Source organism: Zonotrichia leucophrys, chromosome 11 (genome assembly GCF_028769735.1).
Source record: "Zonotrichia leucophrys gambelii isolate GWCS_2022_RI chromosome 11, RI_Zleu_2.0, whole genome shotgun sequence".
Taxonomy (NCBI): domain Eukaryota; kingdom Metazoa; phylum Chordata; class Aves; order Passeriformes; family Passerellidae; genus Zonotrichia; species Zonotrichia leucophrys.
Window position 1 is genome coordinate 11,334,508 of NC_088181.1, and position 26,721 is coordinate 11,361,228.

Here is a 26,721-nt window from a genome sequence, read left to right on the forward strand (position 1 = left end):
CCTTGCACCTTGTCTGCAGGGCTCAAGTTGTAAGGTTAGCTGGCCTTGTGCTGCTTTAGTGTTTTCTCCAAAAGTTCTGTAGCAGACTTTCAGGTCAGCAAAGCTCTGTGCAAGGGAGCAGATACGGCTGGGCTGTGCCTACGACTGACAAAACAAATTTGGTTATTAGCGGGTAGCTTTGACTCATCACCCGGAGACTTTGCGAGTGTGAGGAGGTTTCTGTAAGCGAGGCAGGTTTAAAGTCTTGCTCCTGACAGCACGTTAGAAAAACCTCGTTTCTTCTGCTACCAACCTGACGCAGCAAGGCAGCGGTGTGAATCGATAAAAGTGCATTATCCCCCCCACCAGAAACGGGCGGAAAACTGGTGGAAGCGGCGAAAGTTACTCACCTGGACCCTTCCGGGAGCGAGGACAGCCATGGGCAGGGCGCGGGCGGGGGAGCGGCGGCGGGCGGGGCGGGGAGGGGCGCGGGCCGGGAGCGCTGCCAGCGCGGCGCCGCTCGCTCGGCACTTGGCCCCGCAGCGCCCGCCCAGCGCAGCCCTGTTGCACCGAGCCCGGGTAGGCGCCCCCTGCCCGGCAGCGCGGGGCGGCCGCGGCCCCGCCGTGCCCCGCTCCGCCGGCGCTGACGGTGCCCCCGCCTTTGTCGGGCGGCCGCTCCGTCCATCAGTCTGTCCGCGCCGGGCGCGTGGCTCCTTTGTGTACGGCAGCTGCTCCTGAATGCGGAGGCAAAGCCTGTGGCTTGGCACTGAGCTTTTAAAAAACAACAGCCCTCCCTCCCTCCTTCCCTCTCCCCTGCCCTCCCTCCTTCCCTCCCCTCCCCTCCTCCCGCCGAGGTGGACGGGCATCCAGCCACCTGGGGTCCGCTGCCCACCTCTCCTCTCATCCTGCTCTCTTCTCCTCCTTGTTTACCTGCACTTTTCCGCCGCCTCTTCCCCCGCTGTCCCCGCCGCCCCCCGGTCCCTGCTCTCGGGCAGGCTCGGCGCCCCGCAGCTCCGCTCCCTCGGCGGTTCGCCCGTGCCCCTGCCCCGGGGAAGGCGCTTGAAGGTGGATCTATTAAACCTCCCGGCGGTCTCTCCAAGTGGACCAAATCTCCAGCATGGATGTAAGATTTTACCCGGCTGCGGCGGGCAGCGCTCTCCCCGGAGACCCCTCCAACCTGGACTTTGCCCAGTGTTTGGGTTACTACAACTACAACAAGGTGATTATTCCCGCGGGTGTTATTCCTCGTGCTGCTGCCCGGAGCTCCGTCGGGGCGGGAGGCTCGGGGCTGGGGGATGCGCGGAGCCCGGGGCGGTGCGCCCGCCGCTCTCCGCGGGCCCGGGGGATGCGCAGCCCCGCAAAGTTGCGGTCGGCGGGGCCGGGCGCGGGGCTCGCCCCGGGGAGCCTGCCCTCGGGCCGGTGCTCGGTGTTCAGTGGGTGCGAGCGGCAGACAGCCGGGAGGAGCTCGGGGAGCGATGCTGCTCCCCGTGGCCGGCGAACAAAGGCGCGTCCCGGGCGCGCAGCGTTCGCGCTGGGCTCGGCACTTGCCGAACTTTCCCCGGGCGGCTCCCGGCGGGTCGGGCAGAGCGCGGTGGGCTCGGACGGCCCTGGGAGGAGAGCACGGAGCTTCCCTGTGCTCTGTTCTCTCGGCTCAGCACGGCTCTGTTACGGCCGGTTCCTTACTAGAGGATTATCCAAACGGGAGGATTATCCAAAAGTGCATCAGCTGCTGGTACAGGAGGGTAACTAGCGCTCCGCTTTGGCGAGGGCTGTCACAGAAGTTGCAGTACCACTTCTGTCTATTCACACCTCTGCGGCATGTGCAGTGTTTGGAGTAAACCTTAGAAGCAATAGTCATCTCCCAGTGTCTTACCTTCATTTACAGAAATATGTTTTAATAATACGGGGATGATTTACCACAAATTACCTAAAGTTGAGAATGACACTGTGACTCACGCTATTTTGAAAAAGCCTTAGCTGTTTGCACTGTGATGTGTCAATAGCACATTGAGCTATTAGCACTGGGCCCTCACACATGCACATAAAGATCCCTTTCACGCTGTGTTTTTCCTGGTGCTATGTTTGTCCAACCTCTGGGGCCTTTTGTGAGGCGCTGTATGAGATGCTGGGGAAAACGAAGGGTGCTGCATGAAGCCTGAACTTGCGTTAAATCCTGTTTTTTTTTTTTTTTTTTCAAAACGAAGAGATAAACTTTGCTGAAATTCAGAGAGAGCAGTAACGTGGCGTTCAAATAGACTCAGGAGCTGGAGAAAACTTTCTCCCGGAGCAATCGCGCCTGGCTGGATGCCGTGGGTGTCGCTCTGCGGGCTGGTGTCCACCGGGGCCGCTGCTGCTGGCCTTGGGCAGGCGGGGTGCGGTGTCGGGCCCGTGTCCAGCTGTCCGGCCCGTGTCCAGCTGTCTGTCTGTCTGTCCGGCCGCGGGGCCCGCGCATGCGCCCGCGCGGTGCGCTTTGTTAGCGCGGAGCGGAGCGCGCAGGGCGTGAGGTGGGGATGGAATAAATGTCAGCCCCAGCTCTGAGCGCTGCTGAGGGCTCCGGGAGCTCCGAAATGCCTCGTAAATGTCCGCTGCTGGCTGATAAGCCGGCTAATTTTGGAAACTTGCAGCGCTTGCTGGCAGCCGGCGTGTTTACTGTAAATTTCACTTGTTCTGTGACTTTGCTGTGTTGTGCAAGGCGTGCGCTCAGTTCCAGCTCAGGTGCAGGTTACTCTGTAGGCTCTTTCTACATTTCTTTGTATGTCCAAAATTTTTAATATCTTTTGAATACCGGTAGTTTCTCATGTCCATTAGCTTGCTGCTAGTGCACAGTTACATATAACCTTTTAACTGTATTTCCCATCGTTGTACAAAGAGAACAGGGTGTGCATTCAGAAAAAGTCAAAAGTAACTAACTTTTGGCCTATTCAGAAACACATTTCAGTTGCTGTACTCCTGAACGTAATTTTGGCAAGTACCTCGTAGGCCAGGCTTCCAGTCTGCAGCAGAAAATATTTTAATTAACAGAGTACAGCTCATGATGCTTGTGCCTTATAATAGATATCTTTGTATGCAGCAGGCCTGATCTGGAGCGGGCTGACACACGCAGAATTGTGTTGCTGTTGCTGTGAGCTCTTCATTGGCTCAGCTGGCAAAACAGCAACGTAGTGTACAGGTGTTTCAAGGACAGAAGAAGAATTTGTGAATGAGTTCCTAGAAAGGATGGGCCTAACTGTGTTAATCTAATCTCATTTTCTGCATTGTTTATAATCTGCAGTTATAGGAGTCATTGTAAATTTGTGGAGTTTTAAATTATTCTGATAAAGAGAGTACATCTGTTTTGATATCTTGCCTCCCTGCTTTGCTTTCCTTGTCTTCTGTCCTTTTCCCTGTGTTTCTAAGGAAAAGAAATGATTGTTCTGTTAGATACTGCGATGACCAGAAGGCACTGAAAAAAAGGGCTGAAATATTTACTCTGTTGAAGTAAATGTGAGAACTGTTATTGATTTCACTAGGGACAGTATTTCACCTCAAGTCTTTCTGAAACTCATTTGAGTGTCCTGCCCACTCATCCATGCCTGCTTCATTGTTAGGAGCTGAATTCGTATTCTCCTTGTGACAGTGACATTGCCTGTGACAACTGCTGGGAAGCAGCGTGATGGCAAGAGTAAACAGACTAGGTGGTTGTATGTATGTGCAAAAGCAGAATTATTTATGTGAAAATATTCTCAAGATCATTAAGACACAGAGTTGATGGCATATGGCCTGCCTGTGGAAAATTGTACCTTGCATCATAGTGTCTAAAAATACCAAATTTAAAACCTTTTAGTGCAAATACACTGCACCCTGTGAGACAATGCTGCCTTCCACCTGCCTGCTTTAAACAGAATTTCCCAGGCCTGCAGGGTTTTTGTCCTTCAGTGGTTGCAGCACTGGCAGGAATGTGGCAGGCTGACCCATGAACCCCCAGACAGCACTTGGGGTCTCAGGGTGCCCTGTGAGGAGGGGTCAGGGATGGGAGGGGAGCTGAATCCTGAGCCCTGGGTTTGGAACCAGGCGTGCTGAGGAGCTGTGCTGGCCTTGTGCAGATAGCCTTGGCTGGATTCCACCCCAGCTGCTTTCTAAGTGCAACGTTGTGCTTTGAAATTGGTGCTCAGGACTGGATAAGAAGACCTGAGGGTCAGGGGCATCATCTTGGGGTGTTTTGGAGAAGAGTTAGTGTTGAGTGCAAGACAGGTGTTTGAAATGGACTGGTGTACATCCACATCCCTGCCACCACTGGCAGTGCAGCAGTTTCTGGGAGATCCATTGGGACTCGTTTGGGGAGGTGGTGCAGCATGGCATGCACATGGAGAGGGCAGAAGAGGAAACGGGGGCACAGAAGTGCAGTGATTTGTCCAAGGTTACCCAGTCGGTCACTGACATAATCAGGGCCACAACCAAGGTATTCTGAGATTCAGTCCAGTGGTTTATGCTGAATCTCATTTGCTCTAATAGGATTACTTACATGTTTAAAGTAAAGCATGTGCTTAAGTGCTTTGCTGGATCAGGGCCATATTTGATAAGTTTTCAGCCCTGATGTGAGAGTGCATTACTTGACCCTGCATGTGTGTGCCTGGTTCAGGATAACAGCGATCCACTTCTGCTTCATGGAGTTGCACAAGTGAAACCATGGTTTGCCTGCTTCTAGAAGAATCCTGCTGCAGTATACTAAAAAAAAAATCACCAAAAAGGAGCTATAAAAATTACAGAAAGTTGAAAGAGACCAGCTGTTGTAAAACATTCTGCTTCTGTTTTGAGCCCTTTTATGGTTCTGCAGATGGAGAATGATTTTGGACATTCAGTACAGTTGAGTAGCTTTTCTAAACAAACTTTTTCACTTATTGAGTAAATTATATGTCTTGTACTAAAAATATTTAGGAAACTAGTATTCATCCTGGCATATACATGTGTTTTTTTTTTTTTTAAGGAGCTGTAATTCTTATAATGCCATTTGGAAAATGTGAAAACTCCAAAACCTAAATACATACAGCTCAGTGCTTGAGTTATCATATTAAATTCCAGAATCCTTACTTCATTATTTAGCTGCCTGCATTTTATAACGTTTATCTCTACTACACAGATTGTCCTTGAAGGATACAAATTTCAAACATACATACCTTAATTTAGGCACTACCATACATATGAGATTGTCAGAGCTTGATGTTTTTGGCTGAAATATTTTTCATTTTACAAAGGAAGCTCAGGAAGTTTATCTTGTTCTTCCAGAGGTAAAGCAAAGACAGCAGTAGTTTAGTAGCAGCTAAACTGGGGCTCTAAGTCATTCTTATTAGTGTGTTGTTAGGAAAAAGTGGATTACAGTTATGCAAATAATTTAAAACTACTCTTCTTGCAAATTTAGTGTGGCTCTATATGCCTAGGTTTTCCTCTCCTGCAGCAGATGGTGGGAGACAATGGGTGCGTGTATGTTGCTAAAATGGAAAGCTCCATGCTCACCCATCAGCTGCCCTGCAGATATGCCTGTTTACATCTGGGCTCTGCTCTGCTGCTCTGTGCTGAGCTCCTGTGTGTGTGTCCACAGCCTGACCATGGCAGAGGTGGCCCCAGCTGGTGGCACAGGGCCACAAAGCACCAGGCAGCTCCCAAAAATGAGAGGTGTGTAGCACAGACACAAATACAGGTCTTGTTGGAGACAGCTCAGGCAGGGGATTGGGAACTTTCTGTTTAGTGTCAACTCAGTAAATGATATTTTATCACCAGCATTTTCCACTGATCATCTGGCACACGTGGCAAGTGTGCTCAACTGCTTCTTTCCCAGAACAGCCAGCTCCTGCCTTGGATATCTCAAAACCTCAGGACTGTGTAGGCAACTACTGCTAGGGAGCAGAAAATTCCCAGAATATTTGTCTGTCCAGTCCAGCACTAAAATTGTTGTATATAGAATTCCTAGTCCCTGGAAGAGGAAGTGAAATGGTCATATGAGTATGTCCACCAGAATGAAAATTACAATTTGTATCATCACCCCACCTTGCATTATGCTGCTTTGCAGGCAGAGTCACCCCTGAGGTTTTCTGCCATAGCTGAGAGCTGGCTGTGAAACAGGAAACCCCTGTGTGCCACAGCTGGGCAAGGACCTGGGGTGCTCAGAATGAACACCTGTAATGGGGACACTGACTGGATTGTGCAGTGTACAGTTCTTCTGTTGCTTACATAATTCATAATTCAGCTCCTATACTCAATGTACCATTTGCTGGTTGAGAGTTGATTTTATAACAAATATACTTTGTGGAAGTCAATTTTTAGAAATATTTTTAGATGTTTTCATTACAGTTGGTTACAACCATATCAGTGAGATGCTTGCAAGAATACAGTAATCCATGAAGAGTTTGAATGTAATGCTTAGGAGATACTTAGAGTACTTAAGATGTGTATGGAAATCATTAGTGGGTGGAGTTTTTAAAACAGTGATGTTTTGTAGCAGTCACAACTCTGGGGTGTGTGTGCCATGGACACGGAGCTCCACTTTACACCTGGAGTAAGGAAACATTGACCAAATCCACTGAGGTGACAGGAACCTCATTCCCATTGACCAAATCCACTGGGATAACAAGAACCTTATTCCCATGGTACCACCCATAGTACACCACCTTGAACTTCACAGACGGGTACCCAGTCCAGCCTAACCTTTAATGAATTATTGCAAATTTATAATAAAATCTAACATAGAAGCACAGGAAATAACAGCCTCTATTCTTTGGCAGATACTCAGTTGAGGCTCTCAGTTGTGTGATTCATTTGTTGCAGTTTTGTGCAGTGTCTGACAAAGCGAGGCCAGTCAAACTGTGACCTGTGGTTTGTGCTGCAGCTTTTATTAAATTTGCAGTTAATACATGCCTGTGTATTTGTTGAATGCTGATACTCCTTAAAAACCTAAGTAATGCTACTGAACGATGATGATCAAATTTAAGAGGAGAAGAATTTGTACAGCACTAATCCTACCTCTTTATCTGTAATCACTTTTCCACTGCTGTAAAATTGAGTACTGTTATACAGACCTAATGGCAGGGTTGAATTTTCAAATGCTTCACACTCTTATCTGATAGCTGTGTTCTGTACTGTTACCTGTCTGCGTGATGTATTTATAGAGTGCCAGTCACCACAGTATCTTTGTGATGATTGCTACCAAAATTGAGAACTCTGAGGTGAAAATCTAATCAGGACTTTAGATAACAATGTCACACAAGAGCCTTCTGGTCTTTGCCTCTGTGCTCTGTTCAGATGAAGACTTAGATGAGATCATGCTTGCTGCCACGTTATTCATTTTTTATTTTTGTAACAAGATTTCTATTTCACATCTTTTCCACTGATGTTAGCATGTGTCAAAACAGTCCAAATCCTGTTTTGAATGTATTCTCTCTGTGCCTGAAACAATGTATTCAAAATCACAGGCATTACAGGGCAGCTGAAATATTAAAACCAAAAGGGGAGAGACTGTCATTACACAGCTACTTCTGCGATGGCTAACCTTGAATATCCAAACAGATGTTTTCATGAACTTCTTCATTCACTTCATGGTAATGGGCAGATTAACTGAAAATATTATTTTCATCACATTAAAAATAACTGTGTCTTATGAGCAGAGTGCTGGGAGTATGACTGACCCATGGTGCAGACTGAGTTGTGTTGGCAAAGGTGTGCTGCTGAAAATAGACAATGTTAGTTTATAATTGAAAACTGTTTTAAGCAAACAGTTCATCTAGTTTTCAGTTTGTTTGTATAGTTCATGTTCCAGCTCTTGGCATCAGTGTTTGCTGTTTATTCCTGCACAACCAGTTTGCCCAGCAGCCACATTTGGTTGAAAAGCTCCATATCAAGAGGGAAAGAAAAGCAATCCATTCTCAAAAAATGTAAGTTGAAAGTATCCCTTGTACCAAAGTGGTTTTTACATCCATAGAAGACCCATTCAATGTGGGCATCTTTCCCTTACTTCCATGTGCATTAGATCAGGCCTGACCTTGTATTTCATGGGATAAATTTTTATCCATTCAATGTTTTATTTTCACTGTTTTAAAGTAACAGCCCTTCTCACTGTCTGGGTCACAGAGCCACGTTATTGTTCCTGGCCAAAGACTTGTGAGAGCTGAGAATAACGTGGAAAACAGTGGGGTTGTGTCATAGGTTAAAAACAAAGGGTGTTTTGGGGTGAAATGGCAGGACTTGGACTGGTAACCTCTGAAATAAGAGATCAGAGGTTCTGCTGGCTGGGGTGAGAGCTGCAGAGGCAGCAGCACAGGGATCTCCTCTCTTCCCTGCTCTGCTTTACCACATATGTAAGTGATGGTTATGTTAAATCATTGCGTTAAAGCAGCAATTTCTCAGACAGATACATTTGCATTGAATTTTCCTTCTCTACAGTGAATATTCTGAAGAGTTCTGATCAACTGGAGAACCTAACAAAAGGTTGGAAATACATAAAATTACCAGCATGGTAGGATTTGTGGAAAATGAAGTCTATGTGCAGATGGCTGAGATCACTTGAGGCGAGGTGTCTTCATCTCTCCCTTTGATTTCCTTAAGAAAATTTTTCAAGAGAAGCTCCGCTGTGTTTGGCATTCCAAGTGGTTATAGTTAGTATTGTAATTCTCTAAGCAGTTAATATGAGGGAAATTAGATGGGGAACTAAAATCTAAATAGTTTTAGACATCCAAGTAAATAAAGTAGGGGTTTTTTTTTTTGTTTTGGGGTGGAGCTTTGTTTGTTTGGTTTTTTTTTTGTTTTTGTTGTGGGGTTTTTGTGCATTTTTTGTAAGGAAACAACATGAGCTTTATGAATCATCCTTTCTATCCCAATGGGACAATGCCTGTATTCAAAGTCACTGAATTGTATAAAGGTTTGTAGGTTCAGGACATACTTAAACACCTCAGTATTGATTAACTGTCTAATTTTGATAAGAAAATGGTGTTAAAACCATGCAAAAATCAATTGCTGAATGTTGGAGTAGCTTATTTTCAGAGCAGATCATATTTATCCGCCATTCTTTTTATCCTCCTATTTTCATGGTTGTAAGGCTTACACAAATAGTTGAATTTGTGAATGGTTTGAGATACTGTATTTCAGTACTTGTTATTAATAAAATTTGTTATTAATAAAATGCTTTTGTTAAACTGTACTTTTATCAGTAAACTGTTTACCTGATAGGGGATTAACAGTCCTCTATTTACATTCTTTAAATAAAGAAGAATTTTATTAGGCAAGGAAAAATAATAATTTTGTTTACTTTAATAGGTTATGCTGTTACTTTTGTGGTTTCCTGAAAAGCACGTGGCTGAAATGATGACTATAATAGGTGGTGGCCATGTAAATATGGGGCTGTTGTGCTATTTATCTTTTGTAGCAAAACACTTGGTAGTTGTGGTTTCCTACCACAGCCCAACATGGTTCTTTCTCCTGTTGTTTTGCTTGATACAGTTTGAAATACTTTACATTTAAAAATGCCTATTCTATACATGTGGTAAAGCCCCAGAATTTTATGATGCATTCTCTGCTCTTTTTCCCAGCAGAACTTAGTAAAACAAGACTGATCTCAAAACTACACTGGACCATAGATGTAAATACACTGTGAGGTTCAAACACAAGAGCTTAGTATAGATTTGCACTACAAAGCAATAATGAGAGTAAATAATATGTTTATGCCTATGTGACTTTCTCTTTGTGGTTTTATGAGACTGTCCAATTGCTGTGTTGCAAATGATAAGATGAAGTCATTTGTATCAATTTATTTTGTCCTTCCAAATAATTTGCAATTTCAGGATATTGTTAAATAAAAGGATCTAACAGATTCTTCTGCTGTCCATTCCTCCTGACGTTTTTAAATCCTACTTAGAGCTATCTTTATGCTCCCGTGGTGGTGCAGCTGAGACCCAAGGAGAGCATGCAGAGTGGTAAATCAGATGTTGTGTCACACAGGGCAGCCAGGCTTCCTAAACAGTGGCTTGCATCACTGCTTCCACGATAGAGATCTACCTGGTGTTCATGACAGAGCAGAAGTGCCTTTGTTTCATTCTCATACTTCCATCTAAGCCCCTTTTAATGTAATAGCTCTGTGCTGGGGTCTTGGATGATGTTGTAAGGTGCATTGGGTATTGTGTGGCTTCTGTAATGGTTTCAAGGATGTGACAAGCCCTCAGTCTCAGTTCTCAGGGTTGTCTCACCTGGGTCTGCCCAGCACTCCGACTCAGCCATCCCTGTGTGTCGGTGGCTGCAGGGCAGTGGTTCAGTGCCCCCTGCTCTCCCTGGCCTGCTGATGGAAACAGTGGTTTGTTCTGAGGTTTTCCCTTCCTGGAATCAGCTTTGTGGGTGCCTTTGCCATTCCTTGGGTGGTTTTCTCATCTCCTGTGGCTCTGCCTTGGGCTGGCTGATGGCACATACCAAAAACCTGACATCCTTGGAGCCACCGCAGCTGGGACAGAACCTCGGTGTTTGTGCAGCTCAGACTGAATCAGGTGAAAGACAGGGCTAAATATGACTCAGAGTGATTAATCAGACATCATATGAAAGGAAAATGTGTTCATGAAATACCTACTCAAGCAGGCAAACAAACAGCACTTGAGTGTTGTGCATACACAGGTGTGTGGTGTGTCCAGTGTGCTCTTCTACCTGTAATTCTTCACAACAAACAGCTATAGAATGGTAGTGTGAGCTTCTGTGTTTATTTTGCTTCAATCTGCAGCTATAGCTTGCCCAGTTTAAGTAGAAAACTGTTTTTCTAAATTTAGTTGGCAAACAACTTGTGATAGGATAGCAGCCTTTTTCTGTCTTCTCTGCTAGAAAGTGTTTGAGAGTAGGGATGGTGAAGATTGGCTTTGACTTCTATCAGCACAAATATATTGCTGGTGATAACATATCATAAGAGTATGCTGCCTATCTCCTGTATTCTTGTCTCTAGTAAATAGCAATTTTTCAAGAGAGGTCTCAGAATTTGCCCTTCTGTTAATAGTCTGGTGGAGAGTTTACATACCAGAAAAGAATCCTGATTCTTCACTTGATAACATATTAAAGGGCTTGTTTATTTGGTTTTTGTTGTTGTGGGGTTTTTTATTTGTTTGTTTGTTTGTTTGTTTTTGAGGTTTGTGTTGGGTTTTGTGAAGAAAATTGGCAGCTATTGCTTGTAATACATGCAACTAATAAATGTGAAATTGAAAACGTGACTCTTGGACAGTCACACATTTTTAAAGCTCACACAATGTGTATTGGTTTGCTCCGGTTCTAACACTGTTCCACTGCTTGGGAAATGTGGGGAGGGGCACTTTGCTTTACATTAGGGGCACTTCTACATTAGGATACAAAGATCTTCTTTGGAGATCATGGGGCTCCTTATGATGGCTTGTAGCATTTGGATTGCTAACTACCCGAGTTCCATTATAGTGCACTCTGCATCATATTCCCTGTCATTTGTGTGTTTATGCAGAATTATTTCTAAATAGAAGCTTTTAAGGTTATTCCATCATGAGGCATAAGTGAGAGACAGTGATAAAAAGCTTGATTTATTATGACTAACTGCAGGTGAACACTGTTGTTATGCCTCATTCTGAGTGTTTCTGTGACTCAAAAAGGACTCCATTAAAATACCATGACGTCAATGGAGTATTTTAAATGCATATGAAAGGATAAAGTCTAGGAATCATAATAGTAAAAGTATCTATCCATATACTTTTAGACTAAATAAAGCATTTGTAGATCTTCTGATTCTCTGTGTGGGTGAGATCTGATACAAAGGAAACATTTTCCTTTCTGCTCCCCCAGATGTAACCTTTTTTCTTTTAAAATAAATGTGAAAGTAGAAGGGACAATGTCCTTGGAGGAAAGTTATTCTGTACCTTCAGGCTCATGAAATCAGATTGATACTTTGCAGGTGCAATGAGTACAACCAATGCACCACCCATCTGACACAGAATTTTAACAGTGAGAAATCTTTGGCCTTCTTCTTTTTAATGATTTTTTTCCCCTGATTCTTCTTATTTTGCTCATTCTTGGAGTTTTGCTTTATTTTCCACACTTCCCTGGTAGGAAGCAGTCTTTGCATTATCTGTTGCCAAAGGAAATGGCCATTTGTTGATTTAAAAGGATAGAAAAAGGGATGTGAAACACCTTGGGGACAAAGAGGGAGTAGTGCTTTGGGAACACTGCTAAATATTTACAATTGGAGGATCAAGTGTTTTCAGTCTCTCTGAGTTCTTAAACTTCTTTCTTTTGTTGGCAAGAAGCAGGAATAGAAAGGGGTAAAAATACCTGTTATTCTCATTAAAAGTTTTCCCTAGATTTTAAAGAACTGATCTTTGCTTCTTATTTGATCAAAATAAAGAGGCCAAGTTCATCTTTGCTTCTTGGTTCGGTTTGTTTATGGCACCCAAACAAAGGAGCTTGTATCTGCAGCTTTTTTCCCCAAAACTCAAGTATCCAGGGGTCTTTGAATGCACAAGTAAGAAATAAGAAGATTTTAGATGATGAATCTCAGTATGTATGCTAGAGCAAGGCCAGTTGCTTATTGATCCCAGCTACTGAAGTTTTCCCTGTGAAGCTGATTTATGTTTATCTTAAAAAAAATAATCAATCAGTGAGACAAACTGAACTTCATGTAAGAACTGATTTAAAACATATTCAGCTTTTTCTTTCTCATCCTTACTTTGTAAGAAAATCTTCAGTGGATTCAAAAGGAAAGGGTGCAATCCTGCTCTTCACATAGGAATGTACTCACTTTAAACAAGAGTTGTATCTGCTTTTGAATTGAGCTTTATAAACTTCCTGGAAAAATTCAGCTCACAGGGTGTATTTTTGAAATAGTAGTTTTTGGGCACTGGACCACTCTTCCTAGAAGGATAAAGGCAGTTCTTTGTACCTGCTGGCAAGACAAAGGAGTCAGTGCTGCTGCTGCTATGTGATGTGAGGTCAGTGTTGGTGTTGACTCTGGCTGGTGGGAAACACCTCTTCTGCTGGACCTCTCATCCTCACCAGAACCAACACATTTCACTGGTTTTGTCTGTACTTTTATTAAATAAATGAATGGTTATTATGTTTTCTCTGGCTTAGATACCCAACAAAAATGAAGGAAAATGCTGCACTCATCTGCAAAGGTGTAAATAATTTTCATGTCTGAATCATGAAAGAATTGACACACAAAATTGCAGGTCTGGCAAAAAGTTTAGTTGTTTTTTTGTTGTTGTTTTTTTTTGTTTGTTTTTTGGTTGGTTGTTTTTTTTTTAATAAGTGCCTTATACTGGAGAATTTGTTTTTCTTACAAGAAGAAAATGTAAGAGACAGTATCTATGGCCTAACATTAATAATGGAAATGCAGGGTGAGCAAGAAAGGAGTGTTGTTTCAAGCATGGCTGTGTAAACCCTGGCCATGAGCATAGAGTGAGAAGGAGAGGAAAGCCTTTCTCTCCAGAGGGCTGAGCTGCTGAGGCAGCCCTTGCATAGGGAGGGAGCACTAATGACTTTTAAGGTTGATGCTCAGGGTTGATGCTAAATGTCATCTGGTTAGGTGAAACACAGGCCAGGGGGTTGGCTGTACTTTTCATCTTGTTTTATGATGTTCTTTTGGGTTTCATCTTTACATTCCTAAATATGTGATTCTGAATTTGTGTTATGCACTCTGTGAGTCTTAGAGGGAGTCTGTGAGACTGGACAAGGCCACCACAGATGTGATAGTTACATACACACTTAATAACAACTTTGGAGTATTGCATAACAGCTAGTAAAGAAAATTCATGTCCGAAGTCTAATTATATAAGGGAAAACAATTAGAAAGGAGATTTATTGATGGTGGGTAGTTATCTTGTATCTCTTAATGAATGTACAGAGGCTATCCAGTTCTTCCTTCAGAAGTGGTGAGCTTTTCCTTGGTGGTGATGAGTAGAAAGGGAAAGGCCTTTAATCATCTGAGGTGGTGGAATGTTCCACATCTGGAGCTTTGACAATCTCTAGAAGTGTGGTATTAAATCATTAGATAGTTTGTCTGGATGTGGGTGTTTTGCAAGTGCACATCAGGTAATCATCTGCTTCCTCACCTCCATGCTCTGCTAACTGGTAGCTGCCTCAGGTTTTGAGAATGCAGCACTCTCAAGAAATATGCTTTGTGCTGTGGTGTTCATTTGAATTATATTTTTAGTTCAGTGCACAAAAAAAACTAACAGCATACTTATTTATCTACTCTTCTAGGGAAATTTCTACTGTCCTCTATTGCTGTCATTATTATAAACATCATATCTTTCTAATTGATGAAATAATTTTGTTCCCTCTATGTCCTTTTCCCGGCCTGTTACATGATAGAAAAATGGGGCAGTGTGTTTTTTCATTTTAAACAAAGATTATCTGTTGGTTTCTTGAAATGGTCCTCTGGTTGGAGTATATAAAATTGAAACTTCATCCAAGTAATTTTCTTTGAAAAATCACATGAAATAAGGGTAAAGCTGCAGAAGTTGTATGTCAACAAACAGTATCTTGAGAATTCTTCAGCTGGAGTGGAATCAGTTTAGTTATTGTTTCCAGCAGAGAGAGCCCAAGTGTGTGGCACAAAGACCTGGTAGATCTCAGATCTCTTTGAAAGCCTCTCATTCATAGCCCTGGAGATGTGACACACTGATGTTTTTGGAAGGGATCATTTGGCTGAACTGGTTTTGTGTTTCAGACTCAAAAACCTGTAGATTAATCTCAGAAGTTCAGAAAAAATTAACAGTAGTAAATATCTGCTAGTTCTGAGGTTTTAAGAATTAGATGGCTCCTTCTGAACACTAGTAGCCTCATGTTTAGGTAGCTGATTATTTGCATTTGCAGCATGATTTTGTGGGAATTACTGAGCTCTGAAATACAGTGTGAAGATGTGCTGCTTGGTTATAAGGCAGTTTAATTGTAAAAATCTTATTGTCGAATTTCATTGCTGTTAATTCTTAGTATGTCCCAAGACAATTATATTAATTTTGTGCTATTAAAATGTGATTAAAAATCAGTGTAGATTTTTTTTCAATAAGATTCTAACTTTGTCTTTTTTGAAGAGTAGGTTGAAATAGTTGAAAGGTAAACTTTAAAGCAGATGACTGTAGCTGATGTAAAAATTGAGGTTTTTCTTCAAAACCTCAATTGTCCAAAGTAATTATTCTTCCTACTTTGGCTGCTAAGTACTAACAGTGGGATTTTATTTGTTTATGCTTGTGCATCAGAATGGGTAATGAAGTGTTTTATCTAGTTGAAAGAAAGATTATTTTTCTTCTTAAGTGGACTTTAGAAAAGGGAATACCTGGGGCTTTTGTAGCCTCCCAGACCCCTGAAGCTTGATAACAAAGCATTTATCTTTGGCCTAATGCATCAAACACTGATTTTGGGGTACTGGTTTGAGAGATGCAGGCTGGGGTCTGGCTGGCAGGGAGGCACATCTCAGCAAGGACCAGTGGTGGACAGAAACAGCAAAACCTGCAGTGAGAGCCTGCACAGTGGCCAGTACCTGGCACACTTGGCCTGTGTGAGCAGGGGCTCAGGGACCAGGGCTGGACTAGCCTGGGGAAGGAGAGACTTCAGGGACTTGGCAGCATCCCCTGTACCTGTGAGGAGATGGGGCAGGCTCTGCACAAGGGTTCATGGTTGGAGGTAGAGTGGTAACAGGCACAAGCTGAAATGAGAGTTACAGACTGGATGAAAAGAGGAAAAAAATCACTTTGAGGATAACAGAGTATCGGAAGAGGTTGCCCAAGATCTTTGATGGTTCTTAAGACCAGAATGAGGAAAAGCCCCAAGCAAGAAGTTCCTCAGTTTGGTGTGGCTGTGCTTTGAGCAGAGCTCAGATTAGCTCCTGATGTTCCTTCCTAGGGCTGCACAGGGTGAATAGGCAGCAAAGGTCAATTTGATGCTCCTTGCACTGTTGTAGGAAAACAGGTCTGGAAGGGTGGCACTGCCTCAGCCTCTGCTTGGCAGGGCCCTGCAGTGGGAGAATGAAGGATCCATCCAGGATAACCATCCCTGCTCTGCTGGGATAACCATCCAGGATAACCATCCCTGCTCTGCTGGGATAACCAGCCAGGATAACCATCCCTGCTCTGCTGGGATAACCATCCAGGATAACCATCCCTGCTCTGCTGGGATGATAACCATCCAGGATAACCATCCCTGCTCTGCTGGGATAACCATCCAGGATAACCATCCCTGCTCTGCTGGGATAACCAGCCAGGATAACCATCCCTGCTCTGCTGGGATAACCATCCAGGATAACCATCCCTGCTCTGCTGGGATAACCATCCAGGATACCCATCTCTGCTCTGCTGGAATGATAACCATCCAGGATAACCATCCCTGCTCTGCTGGGATGATAACCATCCAGGATAACCATCCCTGCTCTGCTGGGAGGAGTTGGCTCTCCAGGGGCAGTGAGCTGGTCACTGTGACCTGTCAGACCATGGTGATTTGATGCAGCTGCCTGGATCCCCCTGCCTTTGTAGATGCATATTAACTCATCCTAAAACAAGCAATTTTTGCTTAGCTCCATGTAACCTTGCTGTAAGGGATTTCTAAAATGGAGCCCATCAGTTTGGTTTGGCAGTGGTTACAGTGTAGGAAAAAAGTGTGTAAAGACTTTATTTGAAACTCCAATCTGGAATAGGTGTCGCTGGTACCCGTTAGCTTTTCATATATGTGACTTGGCTGTTGCTTCTATAATAAAGTTTTAGAGTTTCTTCTTTCCTTCTTCAGAATTCCATCCACATGATAATTCAGTTTTTATTCTCTATAGTACTCTTTAGAGAAATTCATCTAAAGGAAGGTTGTTCAAACATCAGAATTTCCTAGAAACCCTGTTGCTTTTGATACACAGAAAAACAAATCACAGTAGCAGCACAAATTTGGAGATGTAAAGTAGTTTTCCTAGAAAATAAAACTTTATCGTGCACAGCATTCTTGGAAGAAGGTTTTTGGAGGAAGCTTTTAACTTTAGTAGATGTTAATTACTGTATTCTACATTTCTTCTTTCTCTGTAGCTGGTGCCAGGTGCTGGTTGCATGAACTGACGAAAGTGCCCATGTGTGAGAGGAATAGGGAATGTGCTGAACTTTAAAATCATGCATTGGATAATTTGATGTTTTTCAAAGTCCTAGTTCCAACCTAAATCTCTGTGGCATGTAATGGTACCAAAAATGTTCATTGTAGGATGTTTTGGATTTTACATTTAAGGCACTAGAAAAGGATCTGACTTTCAGAGGTTGGATTTTGTGGTTGTGGCAATGAAGTCCTTTAAAATGTCACATGCCCAAACCCCTCCCCCAGTCACCACCTGTATTGTAGTAAATTAAACCTTGACTCGTTGGTGCAGTCTGAAATCATCATGGTAGTAATTCACATCATTACTACAAGAGAGTGGCCTAATGAAATTGCTTTGTTGGGCAGGAAAGGACAGAACCTAAACACTGAAATGGAAAATAACTCATGCTAGTCTTCCAAAACTCAAGATTTCAGTGTCATTAAGACCTGCTCCAAACATTGAAAGGAGTAGTAGGTTGAAGAGAAAGTATCACCACCTTTATATCTTAGAAGAATTTCAAAGAAACTTTTTTATTCTTATGAAAATATTTTATGATATTAATATCACATTATAATATAATATCCCATCAATTTATTAATCAGAAGTAATTAGCTTTTGCAGTTTTAGAGACATTAGTCACAGAAATCACAAACCCTAGAGAACATGGAGCAGGACTTCTTACGTATGGCAAAAACATGGTGCTGCCTGTGTGGAAATGATGCTTTCCCTGTGTTCTTTTGTATTAGTTAATAGAAAACCTCCTTGAAAGAAAAAGGATACTCATCAAAGAATGTTTTATGAAACAGAAAAGCAGAACTCATAAACCCTGTTGGATTCCAAGAGTTATTACATTTTACATCATATGCAGTTTATTTTTCCAGATGCCACAGTTAAAAATAATGTATTTTTAATATTACTTGAAGGAGTCTACAGATTCATAATAGCACGTGACATGTTAATATCCTCTGTGACATCCTACTGGTCATATCCAACTGTGATAAACAGTTGTGTGTGCTATAAAAGTGACATCTATTATAAAAACAAGGATAATGCAAAAGGATACAAACAATCTCTTAAATTTGTAAAGACCGTTGCAAATCTTGAATGTTAATTTGAAGAAAAAAGTAAATGCTAATGCTAAGTTTATGCCTTTGGTTAATAGTCCTTTATTCTTTCAGAAAAAAAAAAATCAAGCAGCTATACTTTAAATGAATTTAATGAACTGCAAAGACTGACATTTTCACTATAAAAGTCACACTTCATTTAATGAAGTAGTTAAATATTGATGCTATATTAAAATACAGGCTGAATAAAAACGACAATATGGTTTTTAAAGTAAGAATTTGAGCTGTTTTTTCTTGTTATATTGAAAATTTCATGAACTGAGAAAAGGGAAATACAACAGAATATTTCCATAATAAACACAAGGCCCTTTGTTGAAATAACATTAAAGTTGAAAGACCCAAACCTATAAAAGAAAGGAAATAAAGTCACCATACTCTTAACTTGATGTCTTTGTACTTAAACACTGAATGTTTAAATGAGTGGAACCAACAGGATTTTCTAAAATTTTCAAAAATTCTTGGAAACAAAGACCTGGGCTACAGTTGGTACATAGAAGGCCTAGACATGTGTTTACCCAGGATCAAGAGTTGAATTGAGACCAAACAGGATCACAGTATGAAGTAATCGTGCCTTCAGTGCTGTGATTTTGGTGACAGTATTCTGGCCAAGCTACATTTCCTGTGCTGTGGCTTCCACACATTTCAGTTGGGATAGTTTGAATTTTCAACTGAATTTTTACGCCTGCACTTTCACCATAACTTTGACTAAAGGAATATTGCTGGCAAGCATGGCTGAGGTGTTTCCAGCTCCAGCACTGGGATGATGGTGAGGGAAAAAGAAAACAAGAAGGAATCCTAGCGTAGATGTGCATGGGGCCGGTGATTGAGTGATGGTATGATTGTCTTCGCTTTGATGGATTGAATTATGTTGTAATGTACTTCATAAAGCTGTACCAATTCTGACATCAGGCTTCTGTGTGTAGTAAAACACTGAGGATGACATCTTTGGCTTGTGGAAGTCAATGGCAAAACTCACATTAATTTCAGCCCTCTGTAATTTCATTCTCAGTAGCTGACTTATAAAACAATGGCAAATTGATTTAGTACATTTTTTCCCCCTTGGGAAAGAGCTCTACTCTATGTAAAATGATTTGTCTTTTGACTTTCATGCTCTTACTCTGAAAATATGAATTTTAATTCAGGATAAATACAATCTGATTTCCTTCCCGCACCTGTGAGCGTGTAAACAGCAAAGGTGATAAAAGAAAGTGGAGCTATTTTGAAAGTCGTAGGTTGTATGTAGAGTTATATACACAACTGCTAATTGAAACTGAGGATGAGGAAGGCATTTTTCCAGTGGAAGGTTGTTGAATTCTTTCTGTGACTAGCAGGTATTGGGCATGGTCTCTACACGTGTTAGTGGAAATCTGGTTTAGGTGCTTGGGTTTTTTTCTCCTTACATGCAAGCAGTTTTTTCCTTAAAGCAAAAACAAAGAAAACACTGGATTCTGAAGTTATATAAATGTATTTGTATTTGGGATACATGCTGTATTTGTGTTTATGACAGTGTTTTTCAAAATTCTTCCTAAGCTGCTACATCAGCATGCAATAACACAGTTATGTGTCCTGGTATTTTGGCACAGCAGGCTCTGAAACGTGAGCTACTTAATAGAACATAAAATTTTGTAGGCTATTACATAATATCAGTGAAATTTACCTAGAATTAATAGAGCATTGAGAATTTCCTCCTCCTCTAGACATCCTTCCAGAGAATGGAAGGAAATGGATGTCAAATACATGTTTATGCTCTTCATTGTCTTAAAGCAGCTCAGGTTCTGCAACAGCTGTGGCTTTGGGTGGCTGATCTGCTTCCTGCCCAAGACAGTGCACCCAAGGAATGGGAAAGGGTGAAGCACAGCCCCAGAGAGGAGCATTTGGTGGCATGTTTAGGAATCTGTGTCCTTGTGTAGGTAAATCTTCAACGGAAGAATTTTGAAAGGTACTTGAGAAGGGACTCAAGTTTCTGTGCTGCAGAAATTCAATAGTTATGTATTTGTGTCGTAATAGTAAAACTGTGGCAGTGCTGCTGTCTTTAACAGTTGTATGGGGAAAATGTTTTATTAAACACTAATTTCACTAGTTATTTAAGAAGTAGCTGGCTTTGCACACATTAATCTCTTTTTCTTTTTAATTCAAGGTTGATGGTCTAGGTCTTACACATTGTATTTATGAATAGGGCACTCAATAACTATGCAAAATATCTATTTCTCTCATGGGAATCTGTGCTTTGATATATTCTGATCCTTATTAAATTTAAACAGGATCAAATTTATACAGCTTTGGCAGAGATTTATTAAAATACACTGAGTGGACAGCTTGTGGGAGTGCAATGTGCTGTAATAACATATGCCTCTTACCAGAGAATAGTAATTATTGAGAATCAAATAAATCTGTAGGAGGTTAAGTATATATGGAAAAGATATCAATTGTAGTTTTCTACAACCAGACACAAGTACTGTCTGAAGATTTGTTGCTGTATAAAGAAGTGAACCACCTTTATAAAATCCTAAATATTCAAAATGTCATTTACCAACAAAGCTAATGTTCATCCAGTCTTCTAAAAATGTTAATGACATTTGCTCAGTAGCATTAAATTCATTATTTAATGCTCTTCATCTGCATAAGAAGCTATTCACGTTTATACCAAAGATTTATTAAAGGTAATTGAAAACTGTTTGTTACAAAGTTCTGTAAATTCCTTTTCTTAATCTGAGTCATCATGTCCTTGGAAAGGAAAATACAGAATAATGGTTGCCGATTAAATAAAGAAAAAATAAGGTTTAAATATTTTATATCATGTCTACCATTCATTCATAGTTTGGCATTGGTTTGTTTAAGATTAGATTTAAATTATTGTATGAAGCAGAAGCTGAAAATCTAGATTTTGTGCTGTAGTAATCAGTAATAAGCCCTTATCCTGATTTTTATGGCTTAGGGATGTTTGAAAGGCAGCAGTATCCAAATAGACGGCTCTGGGTGTGCATGGGTGTGAGGCAGCACTACGGTGACCTTTGGGCTCTGGGCTTTGCTAGTTGTGGTTTAAGTGAATAGAACTTCATTTGGACTGTTCTACTTTCATTTCTCCCTGTGGCATGAAAGATGTGGAGTAATTTCAGCAGGAAATGTATTTCTGAGGGTTTATTGTGTGAAGAGAGTGACTTTTTAAAAGAAAATGCATTTAAATAGAGATTATATTTGATTTAAAACTACTACCATCAGAATTCCTCTGCATTTTATTATGAACATCTAGTAAAAGCTGTCTAGTTTCTTGGTAGGAAATTTAAAAGATATTAATTTTGGTAAAACTTTTTGTAAGTCTTTATGCTTGAACAATTGTATCTTTTTTTAGGAAAAAATCACACTGATGTGGATGGGATATAAATCTAGCTCCTTATCAAATTCATGGTGGTTCTTTTATTAGTCTTTTGTCCTGTTCCTCTTTCATCCTACATTTCCAAATGGAGTTTAAGATTTTTCTAAGTAAACTTATGAAACCTGATTACTTCAAGCTAGGAAGTGTATTCTCTTAAAACAATAGATGTTCTGTTTCTGTCCTTTACTGTACGTGAAGAAACACTGTGTAGTTGTTAAAATAAAAGGGCATTTGGGTTCCCATCCCATTTCAGTTGTCCCATGGCTGTGTGACCTTGGGCGCTGTCTGTGGTGTCTGTCCCTCCCTCACTGACTTGTTCTGTGAAAGCAGACATGATGATGATGACGATGATGGTGATGATGATGGTATATAGGGACCTCCTGGTAGTGCTCTGAAGCTCAGCTCCTGGCTGTTGTGTTGGGCTCTGCAGGCATTTCTACACTTTCATGCATATTATAACTGTGCATAATGTATTTTGGCCTAGATGAGGTATATATGTATATATGGTGTGTTTTATCAGCAGGGTTCGGCACAATCCTGTATAATTATAGTTCACCAATGAGGCATCTTCTGATACTACTGAAATTTTTGTTTCTGTTTGTGATTATAGTAGAATAAAGGTGTAAGGAGTAGGAGAAAATTCTTTTTCTTAAATCCCCAGGTGTTTTGACTCAGAATGTTTATTTCTGTGGAAAATTTTCATGTTGAAGTCTGTATGGAGTGAAGTGATTGTGGAAGAAAACTGGGAGTCAGATGAGCTGCAGCCCTAAGAAAATGTTCATCTTCTCTGTTAATATTTCCAGGTCATGCTCTTCATTTTCTAAGCCAGTTCAAGAAAACACAGTGTTTTGCAACTGATTCCTGTTGTGTTTTCTTTGAAATACACTAATTTCCTTTGGTACAATATAGATGAAGATTCATTTGCTTGTAAACAGACATAAGACAGTTTCTAGCTTAAGCACAGGAAATTTATTGTTATAAAAGATTGCTTTATTTGTTAATAGAGAGCAGCCACTGGTTTGTATTTACTTTTATTAAATGTGATATGGGATACAAAAAAAATTTAAATATTCCAAATTTATAAGGATGCTCACCTTTTGAAATTATTTCCTCTTTTAATTTCTCAAATCAAACGTATAGAGACAAACTATTAGGCTATGAATTTATTCATTCATCACAGTAAATCAGGTTGGCATGGTGGCTTATAAAAGATCTTCATCTATATTGATATCTTCAGGGTCAAATAGTCATATTGCTTCTTACTTTGAATTGTTGCTGCTGGCTATATGCTCTACTACAGGCTCTGATAGAGGAGAATCTTTGTGATTGTATTGAGGGGATTATTAAGGATTTAAAAAAATGTACTTTTGCAGTTTTGACTAAGATTTATCTTGACTGCAATAGTTAGATGTTTTGTACAAAGCAACAATAAAATTTGTTTGGAGATGTAAAACAATTTATGTAATTTATGTCATGGGTTTGTGTATGTTCTACGAAGACAATGTAAGCTAAAGGCAATAGCCATGTGCTGTTGGAAGACAGCTAAATAATTGTTCTGAAATGTCAGTGGCTGTGACATTCCAAAAACACTGACATTCTCTTGAGTGATGTCTATTTCATCTCAGATTCACAATGATTAATTAATAATGCTGAGCAAGTGGAAGTTTTAATTTGAAGATAACATATGAGGTACAAGATATTAATTGCTCCAAAGATAACATGCTAATTAAAAGGTTTATGCACAGTCATCTAAGGTTAAATGTGCATTGAAATACTTGGAATAGAAACCTAATTATAGTCTCCTATCTGAATGCTGCATTTTTTGCAAGGGTAGCATTTTTTGTGCTTTCTGATTTGCTTTTCCTGGGGAAGAATTCTTTGTGCAAGGTTCCTTTTGCAGTGAAGGTAGTTCAAAAAGGAAACAGGCACTGTAAGCCAAGGATTTAGAGCAGTGTAAATAGTTCTGTGTTGAGTATTAGTTCCAAATGCAGTTGGGAAGATTGTCTCCAAACAAAGTGAATTTTGAAGAGAAAACACCAACTTCTCACATCTTAAAACAAGGGAGTTGTTCCTAAGTGCTAGAGCCTTCATATTTAGATAAAGGAGTGTGTCTGGTGTCTGTCTCCTGGGCCAAGCTCTGTCTCATTCTCTTAGCAAAAAAGGGAAGGAAAAAATGCAACTCCTGTGGCTCTGCTATGATTTATTCTGTTGCAGTGCAATTTTCCAGCACAGCAGTTTCTGCTGTTCCTTCCTCTGTCCTCGCCAACCTTTTGGAAGTTTCAGCATCACCTTACCCAGCTGACAGGAGTGAAAGGAGAGCTCCTGGCCCTGGCAAACTTTGGTTTTCATCTGCAGAATGTGGCGTTTTGGAGCTGCTCCTGGCCCGAGGAGAGCCCCTGTGCCAGCATTTACATATCCATGTAAACAGATAACACGTGTCATGCAAGTGCCATGGCTTTAGAGACAAACATCATCTCACACTGAACATGCCTGAATTCTTATGTGCTCTCCTTGCAGGGCTGTGCAGTGGAAATAGACATTTTTGTTCTTCCTAGATTAACACAATGCCAGCAGCTTCACACCAGAATAAAACTAAGTGGTAGTGAAGTGCGTTTGGAATTCTTACCTGCATGAAGTAATGGCTGTGGATGTTGGCTGTGGTCTCTCACCAGTGTTAACTTTCATTCTTTGTTGGCTCGAAGGGAGCAGCCATTCTTAAGCTCTATAAACTATTTATTACATTCACTAACTCAAAGTGCAGAGGTAGTATCACTTTTATTTTAAATCATCAAGTTGAATAATGGAAAAAAGTCTCTGTTCAAGAGAATTAAGCAAATATTTAAAGAACATAAGTCTTCAGTCTTGGCTTTCTCCAGTGCTACCATAGGCAGCAGTTGCTGCTCAGTGCATATATATATATATATATATATATATATATATATACATGTATATATGTAAATATGTAAATATGTATGTATATACACACATATATATGGGAAGATATTAAATTGCACATGAATACTGCATGTATAGCTAAGAACGCTTCATATTCCCTTATATCCTGCATGGAATAATCATCCTTGTACTAAGGAAAAAAAAAGCAAGTCTTAATTGAGGCAGACAGATCAGTTACCACAATAAAACCCATCAGTTGCTTCTTATGAGTGCTGATTCTGTAGAGCAAGAACTAATTAACCAAATAATTTTTCTGCAATTTAGAAACCTAAATAGTTTAAACGTTTATATCTAGTGTGTTGGACTGAGGTCTGGAGGGAAATTGTCTAAATCCAGAAGTATGAGATTAAAATTTCTCTGCTTTGGTGTTCTTTTCCTTTCAATCCATAGGAACTTGTAATTTTTGTCAAAAGTCTTTATACTTTGAAAAAGTTCCTGTGTTCTACAAGTAGCCAGCAATGCCACCATTTATCCTTATCCTTAGAGATTTTGGTGGTTTTGGCTTATTCGCCTTGCCTTTGGAACAATGGTCCTTTAAGTTTTCCTACTTCCATGTTAGCATTACCTAAAATCTATACCCTGTGATGTTGGAAATGTTACTGTTTTCATTAATTGCTCAGGGCCAAGAGTCACAGAGAACTTAAGTAACTTGATCAAGGTCATGCAGACTCAGGTGGCAGAAGCAGGAACTGTACATGTATTTTCTTAGCTGTAATTCCATCCTTCCTCTCCTAGTGAGTGTTTCTTAACAAGACGTAGAAATCTACAGGTAACTCCACTGAGATTGTTAAATGTGTATCAGTGGCTTCCAGAGAAGAAATTAAATAGCTGCCTTGGACTGTAATCAGTAGAAGTCCCCAGGCTAGTTTCAGTTCCCTGGGCTCAGGAGATTGCACTGTGGTGTTAAAACTATTTCCCCAGTCCCTTGGCACAGGCTGGGGTTTGCTGGGTTACCCCATTTGTGGCTCTGAAGCCTCGCTAACTCTTCAGGGAATCATGTTGAAGAAATAAATAAAATAATCTGTCTCCCAAGAGTAGTGGTTCCAAATCAATCCTCACAGATGTGAGAGTACTTCTTGTGCCAGAAAAATTAAAAATGCGCAGGAATATGTTCCTTTTGGTTATTGCTCAGGGATAAAAACACCTTCAAATACGATTTTAACTTAAATGGCACTTACCATTGTTTAAAGAAAAAAGAGCTCAAAATGAGCATATGTGGACATACAGATTCAAATTAGCAAAGTTTGCAGGGTTTCTTATTGGGTATTTGTACTTTTAGTAAAGTGCATTTACTTGGACTGGACATTGCTTAGGTGCTCTTAATATTCTTTTTTCCATCTGCTTTCAAGAACAGATCTTAGCATGTAATAAGTTGCAAATTAATTTCCTCCAAAATAAAAATAGAGCTGAACTACCAGATTTTTTGTTGAAGCAGTAAAAGACAAATACATTACCCTTTGAAAATCAAATTTTTAGTCTATGGTTTTATTTTCCTTATGTAGACTTCAATATACACTAAGCCCTATTAGAAAAGGTAATGTTCCTGAATGTTTTCTGGAAGAAATACTGCAGTGTGTGTTCTACTTCACATTGCACTAAATTGATTTCTTGGCATTCAAAATACCACTTTTTTTTCAAAGCAGCTTATTTGTAGCATCTGGATTTTTAAAAATAATCCATATTTCATACTCAATGACATCTTGAGCCTTTTCAGCCTGGAAGTATCTGGATAATAAAAGTTTTATGTGATTGGTGCTTCAGTTCACCAAATGCCTTAATTTTCCATCACTCACATTGATTTTTATTTCTTTTTTTAAACAGAGTGGTTCCAAGTAAGAAAGATGCTCTTCTGTAGACAGAACTTACCATCTTTGCTACAGAAATGAGTGTAATGACTTTTGAACAGAATGCTGAAAGTGCTTATTTGAGTGGAATGGGTTGAATTGTCCTATCCCATTGAGCAAGTGATGGTGAACACATTGTCACCAATTGTGGTGTGACAAATTCCAGGCTTTGAAAATAGAGCCTTTAGGGCAGTTCACTTGATTGTGGTAACAGCAGAAGTTGAGACAGTTACTTAATGGCTCAGTCTTTCAGTATTTCACAGGGGTTATTATTTTGGAGTCATTATCCCAGAGATCATTTTTTCATTGTGGCAGAGGTTCACATTGCAAAGTCTGGGAGATGATGCTTCAAGGAGTTACTGTCTTGGCAAGTCATAAACAGGTGTTTTGGTT

General features: G+C 40.7%; 1 protein-coding gene across 3 annotated transcripts in view; it reads left to right on the forward strand.

Annotated features, from left to right (window-relative positions):
* The first annotated feature begins 421 nt into the window (after window positions 1-421).
* The window catches only part of TOX3 (TOX high mobility group box family member 3), a 73,692-nt gene continuing 47,392 nt past the window's right edge, over window positions 422-26,721 (forward strand). For all 3 annotated transcript variants that reach the window (XM_064723216.1, XM_064723217.1, XM_064723218.1), the window contains exon 1: window positions 422-1,198. In XM_064723216.1, the coding sequence (XP_064579286.1) occupies window positions 1,097-1,198 (102 nt within the window). In that variant the 5' untranslated portion in view covers window positions 422-1,096. The remainder of the gene's footprint in view (window positions 1,199-26,721) is intronic.